The following is a 12,049-nucleotide window of genomic DNA, read 5'->3' as shown; positions in this document are numbered from 1 at the left end:
TTGTAGTCTCGATGTGGTACTTTAGCATAGCCTATATTAGACAACCTAGTTTAAGGAAATGTACCTTTCTTAATCCTGTAATTAAGCATTTAAAATGTAAAGCATTTAAAATAAGTGGTCCTGAAGCTCTTTCTGCTGGGTTTTTTTTTCTGTTATTTCTGAGAAATCAGTATTCTCTTGCTCCTCTGGCTGGGGATGCAGTATGCTTGTAAGCTGGTGCGAGGAGACATGATGTTATAAACAGATCTGCAGGCCTGCCAGTCGAGATGTTATTTTCCTCTGGATAGTAACTACGGTGTGCACATCCTATCATTATGCTTTGCTGCTGCTTTCCTATCCCCAGCAGTACTTCCTTCATTAACATTAAGAACTTAGTTCCTGGTTAATCCCAGTAATTTTCAGCAGCCTTTCTGATGCATCCACTTGAGCACCATATTATCTTAATACTGCTGACATTTGCATGTCTTTGAAATACATTTTTTTCAGATATTGTCCATTTAATCCATGGCAGTTTCTATCGTCCTTTGTTCTTATAGTCTTGCTTTACTTACAGCTGATGAAAAAGAATAATCTACTAATTTCTCAATAGCTCTTAAAGGTTAAGAAGGAATCAACAAGGTGTAAACAGAAGCATAAGAAGCCCAAAGATTTAGCTGTTTCAACACTGACTACATAATTAGAAACCTATAGAACTGGAATTATAGTGAAACCAGGCCATTAAGATTTCAATGTTTAATCAACAATTTTTCATGTGAATAAAATTCGTACATGCCATTTATCATTCCAGCTGTACTCTGACAGGAAAGAAAAAAGCCCTTAGGAACAGCAATAAAATATTTAAGCAAGGTGTGACAATTATTCTTTATATCCACTTATCTGTATATAGTTTCTCCTCTCTCCCCTCCCACTTCCCCACTCTTATCTGAGAGTGTAGGTCTTAGCTTATGAGGCTGAAAGGCAAGGGATTTGTCTTTGTAATTTGCACATCAATATGTGGCACCAATCCCAGGCAGAACAGGGGACGGGCGTATGACGTGCTCCAGTGCTGATCCAAAGTACTTTCAGCTCCAGAATTTTAAAGAAGCTTTCTGGGCACCAGTGTTTCTCTGCAAGTAGACCTCACATCTTTCCCTGCCTCAAGCTCAGGCTCTGCTGACTTCCCATTCTCCGGAAGAATTCCGTTCTTCTTCACGGAGTCTCCCTTTCCCCCTCTGCCTGCTGCAGCAGGGGAGATGCACCTTGTGGAGAGGGTCTCTAGCCCTTTGCTTTCTTGCACAATCTCCTAAAAACAAGGCTGTCACTTGCCCTTCATTATTGATATGTCATTAAGGATATCTTATCCACTGCCTGTGGGGCTGCTGAACGACTGCACAGCAGATAATAATTGTGTATCCACCCAACCAGGTGCAAGGCTGTGCAATCTCGCCGTGCCAGGCCTTCACTACAAGAGCTCTGATACAAAACCAGAGGCATTGCTACTTTACAGACATTGGAAAACACCTTATCTAATCTGTGGTCAAGTCCAGGCCAAAACAGTGATATTTCCTGTAAAGTATTACCTACTGCTTTGTCCTTGAGCTCTTGTCATTTAGCTGACAGTGGCAGTCACTTCTGCAAGGTCTCCGTTCCCCGCAAAGTAAGGCAGGATTTATGACTTAAGATTGTTTAATGTGGTTTGGTATTTTTGGTTTTATTTTCTTGTTTGTTTGTGATTAGTGTTTTGTTGTTTCTGTTTGGTTTGGGTTGGGTTTTCTTGTTTAGTTCTGCTTTTCTCTTCTCTTCTCTTCTCTTCTCTTCTCTTCTCTTCTCTTCTTTCTCTTCTCTTCTCTTCTCTTCTCTTCTCTTCTCTTCTCTTCTCTTCTCTTCTCTTCTCTTCTCTTCTCTTCTCTTCTCTTTTCTCTTCTCTTCTCTTCTCTTCTCTTCTCTTCTCTTCTCTTCTCTTCTCTTCTCTTCTCTTCTCTTCTCTTCTCTTCTCTTCTTTCTTCTTTTCTTCTCTTCTTTCTTCTTTTCTTTTCTTCTGCTGTACTGGCCTATACCTCTCCTTCTGCCTTTTTAGCCTCAGGAATCTTTTTGAAAGTGATGTTACACTTTTGTGGAGGACTTTTCTTTTTTCCCCCAGTCAAACTTTAAAAGAAATATAAATTATTTATAAACTGGCAACATAAAATGAACAGTATAGCCATAAGTACCATTGTTTTCTAAAGACAGAAGATTTTAAAGCACTTTTTATGAAACCTGTTTGTAAGCTGTAGAGGTTATAATGTTGCCTCTGAACTTGAGATGTTTTGAGCTTTGGACTTTAAAATACATATAAAAAAGTGTGGTTATTAGCTGGTTACTAAAAATATTCTAAAATATTAGGCATTTTGATTTGAACTACTAAAAATGCATTAAAATATCCAGATCTTTTTCAGATTTATTCTGAAACAAAATGAAGTAATTGCCTATTCCCTGACCTAATGGTGTATTTAAAATAGGTTTACCTTTCTTCTTTATGGTATGCATCAGTGTGCCTGTATTCTTCATTTCCATTTGGTCCCAGGTGATGGGCTGGCCTTGAAAATTTGGAAATATGGCAGCCTCTTCCTCTCTCCTCTGTTTTGTGTTTCTAGATTCATGATGAGGGAAGGCAAAAATAAAGTAGTTCAGCAAATTTTGCCTTTTATGAGTATAATTGCTTGCCTGGTGCAGAAACATCTTGAGAAATAATAAAGGAGTGGAAATGTCCAATCTGTTGTTGGGGAAGTTGGTCAGATTCAGAGAATGCAAAAAATCAGAGCAGGGGCAAAATGAGACACCAGAAGTTCAAAAGTAGGTGGAATATATGACAAATGTGGGAGAGATTTGCATAAAATAGAAGAGGGAGAGGTTATAGGATGGGAACCATACAGACCAGGCAGCTGAAGGCCCTTCCTGTTCTCTGCTATGAAAGCTCGTTAAAATTAGCACATCTGCAGTGCTCCCACTTGCTTCTGAGGAAGCAGCAGACACAGATGCCCAAGAAAAAGGTTGGAGAAAATCAACAGCCCCTTAGAAAGCGTGAAATGTTTTTAATCTTAATTTGTGTCAAGAAAGTGGAGGGTATAAGCACAAGATTCTTCTTTTTTTCCCCACTGTGAACGTTTGTGTGCAGGCAAGAGGGAATTGCACAACCAAACTAACCCTGGCAAGACCCTGGTTCTCCAACACACACACACAGTGACTCTTGATAATGAGCCATAATTCCCTGAACCATTTTTTCCACTTCTAATGGGGATCATGGGAGGCCAGTGGATCACTCACAGCAGTGAGCACACTGCTTTGGTGTCTGCTTCTTCCTCCTGCATTACACTTGCCTGAGGGAGGACGGTACTTTGTGAACAAGTAGGGGACTCCCCCACGTGTGCTTTCAGTGGCAATGGATTGGGTGTTTATTTAAATGAAATTCTGGGCGCTTCCCTGTGGCATCTCACTCACAAACTTTGGTTGGGTTTCTTTTTTTTTTTTTTTTAGGCAATCTTTTTGTCCATTTCTAGCCTCCCTGCTGCTTCCAGTAGTAGAATACAAGGGATATTTCTGATACAATTCACTGATATTCTTCTGATTTCACATAAGTTCTCTTGTTGATCTGTCTCATGACTTTGAGAAAGCCATTCTCCAAAATGTTATTCACAGCAGGGTTTTTGCACTTCTTTGAGAGGATAGTGAATAATACAGGAATTAGGTAAGAAACTTCGTATATACATACATATATATATATAGATTATGCACTTTTCAGAATATTAGTCTGATATTACCTTGCCTTCTTGAAAATGACTAACAAAGGAAACATTTTGAGGATGAGAAGGGGAAGGTACATGATATGTGCAAAAGGAAAAGCTGCAGATAAGTGGTTTCACAGTTCCAATTATAATTGGTATAATAGTCAGGTTCCTACAGACAAAGGTTTTTGACCTGGAAGGAACCTGAAAAGAGGTTGCAAGGAAAGATTGGAGTGTAGATGGGAGGAAATATGAATGCAAAAAATTACTCTTTTGCCCTGTAACGAGATATACTTGTATCTTTGGGTAAAAGGATAAATATCTCTGCTTTGAAAAGACTCTTCGTGATTCACTTTAATCGGTTGATGTCACAGTCTGCTGAGGGATAAGGACTCTCTGCTGCAAATTTAGTCTATCACATCAACATGGTTAGTAATCCAGTAGGTGGATTTATCTAAGGCAAGCTGCAAGCAGGGAGGTCTGTCACCCAAGTACAGTTGTGATGAACAAAACAAAGGCTTCATCTGTATCTAGGACAAAAGGCAAGGAATGAAGGGTGTTTGGTTGGTTTTTTGGTTGGTTGGTTTGGTTTGGATTGTCTGCTTTCCTTTTGTGCTCTATTTTTTTTTTCTTCTAATTTTTGGGGTTCTCTTTTTTTTCTTGTAAATGATGAATACTAACACCATTTGAGAATCTTATTATCTCTATATATTTATTATTTAAGCAACTTTTTTAAAGGCATAATACACTGTAACTGTCTTCAGCATTTCTTGTTTTTCCTGCTGTCTTTATAGCTTAAATTCTTGTCAAATTTTTATGATGTAAGCAGTGGAAATCCATAGTTTGTTGCCACCTCATTTTTAATCTATTTTGGTAATTTAATTCTTAACCATTTAAAAAAGTTAGTATAGGATATAATAAATGTTCCTAGGCTACGTTATGTCGGTTGAGATGCTTAAAAAGAAAAATAGAGACAAATATAATAGACAATTCAGATGTTCAAAGCTTCCTTCTTAAAAAAAAAAAAAAAAAGAGAGAGAACTTCATTAAAGGTACTTAGGATATTCTTTACTAATTCTTCTGGGGAGAAAAACACTGTATGAAGCTTACTCAGGCTTTGCAGAGCTACAAGATCACAGACAGTTCTAATCTCATAAAATAAAAACCATCTATCCAAGCCTTTTATGAAAGACCAGTGACTGTGGGTATTGATGTTTTTGATAAATGAAATGCTCCCAAAACAGCTCATCCCGAAATGACTCATCAGACTGAGGCTTTATATAAACAAGAGGTTCCCTCAGGGTTTAGACTTTGAACTGGATGATTAACTGACAAAGCTAAAAACCCAGTTTCTTGATACAGAGAAACTATGTTTCCAATTAATAAGGCAATCGTTCCCTTGGATGACTTGTAACTTTGCGGCAGGATTTCGACAAGAAACACTCTGATAAATGTTGTGATACCTTTTCCATTACTCATTTGAACATATCCACTAGATTATGGTTTTATAGATTTCAGAGAACACAAGTGTAACCCTGTTTAGAGAAGTAAAAGGTATTGTTTGAGAGGACTGTACTCAAATAATGAGTGTAGTTGTCTTTTTAGTGTTCCTCAAATTCTTCTTCTATCCTTCTTATTTTTACCCACACCGGCTACAAAATTTTGACAGGATGCTTAGATACCCAGTTGGGTGATAATATCCTCAGTGAGACTGAACATGTAAAAAGGTGGCATTTTTTGTTGTTGTTGTTGGTCTGGTTTTTTGGGTTTTTTTGGTTTTGTTTTTTTTTTTGAGTGTGATCTTATGGAAACAGAAAGGTTATCATGTGCTATTACTAAGGGCCAGTAACTTATCCAAGTGTTGTTTAGCAAGGTCTCCATGAAGAACACTTTGTACATGACCTTTCTGTACACAAAAATCAGAAAAGGGCAAAAAAAAATTAATAGAGCCAAGAACTTCCAAGTGCAACTGAATTGCATTGCACAAATTCACTTTGTTGAGAAGGAAGAGCTAATACAATAGATATATGTATCATTTTTAAATGAAGGGTAAGTTAACTATAATAGTTGGGTATAAAAATATTGCTAGAAAGGAGGATTTATAAGAAAGTACTGAAACATCACAGTCCTTTGGTTAAGAATAGAGGAGGGGATGGAAAAAAAGTATTTTTTTTAAATATTACTGTGTAATTTTAAAGGCCACAGCTATAAAAAGAAAATATTAGTGTGGACTTAAATATAATTGTTGACTTTCATGTTATGGAAACACTTGTTGGAAAGGTGTCAGTGCCCAAGTGTTCTTTTCTAATCAAATCTGACTTTTGTTTTGAAAACATTTTTTTTTTCCAACACATTTCAGTTTGCCCTTAGTTTTCTCTCTGACTTATTTTGGAAAAAAAAAAGTTTTCTTAATCTCAAGATTAGAAAACAGTTTTGCTCTATTTACGAATTCTTTGTTCAATTACTTGCAAGAGAACTCCTGTTCCACAGTATAAAACATGAGTCATTGTGCAACTTCACACCAGTGTTTTGATACCTTCATTGCAGTCCCATTTCAGTTTGACTGGGAAAGAATACCAAAATTTGTTGCTTTTTATGTCAGGTTTTGAGGCTAACAGGAAGACATGCAACAAAATCATTTATTTATCCTAAAAAACAGTTCCCTTTTATAAGTCAGTCACTGAATGCTTCTGGGCTTTTCCGTTAGGATTAAACATGACTTATAATGAAATCTAAGCCCATTTAACAGTTCATCAGAGGAAGTATAGAGTTCAGATTTCTTGGGGGGCAGGCAGAGACATTACTGTTCATAATGCTTGTGATTGGTGTCTCTGGTTTCTTTCTGTTTAACACAGTCCTGATAATGCCACTGTGAGCAGCTGAGTGCAAAGTCAAATCAGTGAAAGCCACACGTACCAGTCAAAGAAATATCAGGGGCTACCACAGTTGAGCTGTGTCTGTGGAAGTATTTCATCAGTACAGCATGCTTAATTTGTTTGGTTTTTCTTTTAAAAGGTGTCACACCGGGAGCAAATTAGTATGGGTAAGCCAGAAGCAGAGCTGTGTTTAGGGGAAGCAGGCAGCACCCTGGTGCTTCAGCTCTGCTGCCTCCTTCAGCCCAGTGCAGGGTCTCAGTGGTAGCACAGCTCATTTTCACTTAGCCACATCCACATGGGAGGGATTACACCACAGATATAGAAAAGCAGCTCTTCTCCAATGCAGCAGAAAAGGGAGGACAGACTAGTTCTTTGGGTTAGTGTATTGTAACTAACAGGCTGCGTGTTCCTGTTAGGACAGAGCGGGTCAGGGAGCTTGTTTGTGCCAGGAGACGTGTGAAGGGAGCAGCGTGCAATTGCATTAGTGGCTGAAGTGTTTATTCTGATTTTGTAGGGGCTGGGCTCCAAGGAAGATGTTTTCAGGATTGTCTGAAGAAAAATAGGTATTAAATGGCTTCAACTTGAAGTAAGAGCAAACCCAAGGCACGGGGACACCCTATTTGTTCCAGTCCATGCAGGGATAGATAGCATTATAGCAGCCCATTAGTATGAAAAAAAGCACTGAAATTCTGCAGTGTTAGAGATTTGTGCAATGAGGAAAAATATCTGATATGAAGGGGTGTACATATTTGTCAGGTGTTTTAGTGTGTCAAACCTAAGTCAAAATGTTGGCTAAGAGAAAAAAACCTCTCTCTGGGTTTGCACCCAGGATAAACTATGGGGACTTTGAACTTGTCTGTGCCTTGTGTCAGAGAAGGAAAGCTTCCCCGTTAGTGCTTCAGCTGCATTTGTACTTTGGACAATGAAGGTACCAAGGCAATTATCAAAGAACAGCCAATATACTCTAAAGTTAAAATTCCTTTGCCCTTTCTTTTTGAATTTTTTTTCCCCTGCTGACAATCTCAGAATGTATCAAATTCAAACAGAGAAAGAGGGGGAGAGAGGGGCCTGCTAAGTACAAGGCTGTCATAACTTATAACAAGATTATAATATGCAGAAGTGTTACTTACCATATCCTGCAATATTCATTGCCACTGCTAGGAGATCAGTGTAAGACAGATAAAAGTAAATACATTTTTGCATAGCAGGTAGGGAACTTCCAGAATTCATTGCTACGGGAGGCTGGGTTGATGGACATTATAAGCAGATTCCAAAAGATATTAGTGACATTCATAGGCAACAGGTCTAAATATCAAGTAGGTACAAAAGAGAACAAGAGATGTGCCCTCTAGCATCCCTGACAGAATGATTGTGGGTGCTGGCAGAGTGCAGGAGGAATGGACCACAGAAAAGGGACGTACTCATGTGCTTTCCTTAACCAGCCATCCCCTTGTCGCTGACCACAGCAGCACGATGGCCTGGGTGCATGAGCATGTCTCATGTTCTTAGCTCACTCCTGCCTAACTGGTGAATCATTTAGACCAGAGTGTCTCAAAGCTTCCAAGCAGCACAGGCAAAATTTAATTCTGTGGTTGTGACAGAACTGCTACTTTAGGCACCATCGTGCCTGAGAGCTGTGCCTGGTGACCAGGATGTGTTGACTACGGGCCTGCTGCCCAGGAATTGTTCTGCTGCTGCCACCAATACAGCACAGGATGGCTTAATATTAACTGTTAATTAGCAGCTTCCCCAACATCCACAGTATGCAGACCTACCTCTCTCTAAGCTGTGATTTTTCTGCCGCACATCATTTTGCAACCACAGCTAAGTGCTCTGTGTAAGACTACAGCTGGGATATTACAATGTGACAGAGCCCCTGAATAATTTATATCTGAGTCTCCATTTCATACTTATTTGTTATCCTATGGGTTTTCCCCTAGGATACGCCATCTAGTTTCAATTTAAAACATAAGTTCCATAAATTACCACTGCACAGAAGTTGCTTTAACACGCCATTTGTGCAGGTAATGGTGCACATTGCAGCAGAAGTGTTTCAGAGTCTCCACTCCTGGGATTGCAGATTCACAGTGAGCTGGTAAAGGGGAAACAATGAGGACAATGAGGAGTTTGCTAGAAAATTGAACAAATCCGCCTTAACACATCAAAGCAAATCACACCCTGATGTTGGGAACTCTGCAGGGCAATGTTTCTGCAGCAGCGTGGACATCGAGAGTCTCTGCTCGCACTAAGCAGAGAGGAGGTGTGTGTGTTGTTTGTCATGTGCATTTAGATACCAGTTCATGGAAGTGCACTTAGGAGGAGTATTATGACATATTTATGGTGAGGCATAAATAAGGCCCATTACACCAACAGTTCTTAATCCTTGCTTCATTCTCTGGGTATATGATTTTCCGAAAAAAGTCATAACTTCAGAGAACAACCAGTCTAAGTTCAGTGATGTTTTAGCAGGGTGTCAAACAAATATCACTAAAACATGTATAAATCTGTTATGTTTCAAGATAGATGTTTCAGATGTTCACAGGATATTCTGAGTTGGAAGGGACCCACAGTATTTTTATTTTAAAGAGTTAAATGAATTATATAGCGGTAAGTGCATTTCAGAAAAATTCCCTGTTTTCATGTCTTGCCTAATTTAAAAGAAAATCATGTCATTGAAATCATTAGGGCTATTTTTCTGTGCATGAGGCTACATTTTGGCAAAATGTTTCTCCTTAAATATTTAGGTTTAATTCTTATTCTTAACACTTATTAAGTTTAATAGGCTTTGAACACCTGCTTCAAATTAATGAAATGAACTATTTCTTGAGTAAGACTAATGACCATTTTGGCAACTGCTAATTTTGTAACACTGTATCATATTTTGTTTTATTACTTAGTCATACAACTGCATATTTCGATAGGATAATATAATGTAATGCTCTCCTATCAAATATATGTGCCAATCTAGAACAGCTTTGGACTGAAATCACTTAAATAATGTACCCAAAAGAGATTGATATTTGGGTTACAGTGTACAGAGCTACCAGCTACAAGTAAGGTATCAGTGAACCCCCAGGCTGTTAAATATCTTGCTTGAGTGATCAGTATCTAAGGGCCTGAGATGCTCTGCTTGTGACACAGACAGGATTCAGGAAGCCAACTTTTCATTCCCAGTCATGAGTCTGCATTTTTGGTGATTTGCCTCATATAAATTTGAAAGTATATCTTGTTATGTGTGAGTGAAGGCTGCATAGCAGTAATAAACACATCCTGCTGTCTGTTAGGCAAATCTGAACTGGGGAGCTTCTTGAGAGTCCTTAGGAAAGAGTTAGGTATCACTTGCCAGTGGGAAGGTGTGAATCTGGGAATATGTGAATCTGCGGGATTCCCTTCTCTGTGGTGCCCTTAACTTGCCTAGGGGGTTATCACTGCCAGTGCATTGCTTTTGGCCTGGTTGATGCAAGTGCACGAGGCACAAGAGGAAAAGTTTCGCAAAAGAAGGAAATCCAGGATTTTAAGTTAAATCTTACATCGCTTGTGATAACGTGGAACAGGCAATTATTTGAGGGAAGGATGCAGAAGGGGCGGGAAAAGGGATGGTCTGTGACACAATGCAGCAACCGAAACAAATTTAGATTGTGTGTAAGATGTGCTGCCTTGAGACTGATAAGCCTGGTTCAGGGAAAACCCTCGGTGCATGGGAGTGTACTTGTGAATGTGAATGGCCTAAATAATTTGAGAATCCATTTACAAATCACTTACATGTACCTCACCCACCCTGCTCCCGTGATTTCTGGTTCCTGCCACCCACACAGAACCACATTGTTCATCACACAAACAGAAAGCTGCTTTCACTTAGCTTGCCAAGCACCTTGCCAAACTGTGGGCCCTAAAACCTTGCAAGAACTATTTTTTAACTTAGGAAAGATCTTGGCCTGTTCCAGTACTCTTCTACTTCCTTTTTGATTTCTCTTCTTTTCTCTGCTTGTTCTTTCACTTTCTTTGCTGGCTGACATCTGGGATGGTGAGGTTGTAATAGTGACAGTTCATTACATCCAGTAATTCCAGCTGTCGTTGAATACTCTTTGATGGTCGACTGCTACTCATGAGTCTCTCATGCTACTATTTCTGATGCATATGTTGCATATACATGTTTCACGTATCTAAATAAATGCATTGCTTTGGATCCTCCAACAGGCCAGAACCAGTACTGTGGACAAAGGACGGTGGAGAACTGCCAGATCCAGAGAGAATGGTTGTCAATGGCAGGGTTCTAAGCATCAGTTTCCTAAACAAAACAGACAATGGCACATACCGATGTGAAGCAAAAAATCCTATTGGCCGAAACAGCACAGAATATGTCCTGATAGTACATGGTGAGTGTGTTCTTGTTAGTGCATGTAATGCATATGTAACATTTCAAGCCAATACAGTCATTACAGAACATTCTGTAATGACATTATGGTCATTACAGAAAGAACAGCAAGAAAAAAAGTCGGTAGTATAATTGCACTTCTATTTATGCTGTCACCTAGTTATGGGATGGATGTTATCTTTCTTTTGTTATCATGCCTCTCTTCATACAGTTTAAACAAAATATAGTCGCTTACGCTGTGAACTTTTTGGTAAGTAAGGACCTGTAAAAATGTTTTGCAGTATGTAGGTACTGTTTTAAAAACACTTGCCTCAGGCCCAGCTGTTCAGATAAAGCTGGTCACAAAAGGATATATGGAGAGAAATACCAGACAGATGAGTGTTTGAAGTTTTCTGTGTAGTTTTTTATAGACTGCCAAAGATGGGAAATCAGATTCTTCACACAAGTTGTAGCCTGCTTATACGAGTTAGCTTGTCGTCATCTGGCTTATTGTTACAGTGAATCGTCAAAACTATGTCATGTCCTTAATTCATTATACTACTTCTAATAAAACTGAAAAACAGGAAGGTTCATATTAAATTCCTGTTGATTTTTTTTTTCCATAATTAATTAGACAGCAATATTGATCCCGTGAAAGGAATAGCTGCCTTCCAAGTTGATCGTGAAATAGATTGATATAACAGGTACAGGAGAAACTATAATACAAAATTAGGATTTACCTTTAATACAGACTTGCAATGTGGATCTAGCAGTCTCAAAACATGATGTTTTCTTATCACAAGTATGTATTCCTGGAAGATGATGATTTCCATAATTTGAATTTTAATCTAAGTGAATGTAAAGGAAGAAGCTCCACTGTAGTTCATGAAGGTACTTTTTTTGTGTATTTTTTTTTAAAAATGTGACTTCTTATAACTGACAAAATAAAATGAAAAAATCTAATGAAAATGATAGTTGTAAATAGACATGAGAATTATGTAGATTTTATTTGCTCATGATTAATTTGGTTATAACAAATACATGTTTCTTTGATGGTTGTAAGGTCTCAAAAACATTTT

The 12,049-nt window shown here is 38.5% G+C and overlaps 1 protein-coding gene across 3 annotated transcripts in view; it reads left to right on the top strand.

Moving 5' to 3' along the window:
• The window catches only part of CADM2 (cell adhesion molecule 2), a 609,199-nt gene that overhangs the window by 530,093 nt on the left and 67,057 nt on the right, over positions 1–12,049 (top strand). For all 3 annotated transcript variants that reach the window (XM_039378206.1, XM_039378204.1, XM_039378205.1), the window contains one exon: positions 10,814–10,992. In XM_039378206.1, the coding sequence (XP_039234140.1) occupies positions 10,814–10,992 (179 nt within the window). The remainder of the gene's footprint in view (positions 1–10,813; positions 10,993–12,049) is intronic.

The sequence above is a fragment of the Pipra filicauda genome, unplaced genomic scaffold (genome assembly GCF_003945595.2).
Source record: "Pipra filicauda isolate LSUMZ 115617 unplaced genomic scaffold, ASM394559v2 scaffold131_size2509542_pilon, whole genome shotgun sequence".
Lineage (NCBI taxonomy): Eukaryota > Metazoa > Chordata > Aves > Passeriformes > Pipridae > Pipra > Pipra filicauda.
This window is presented reverse-complemented; position numbering and strand designations above follow the sequence as displayed.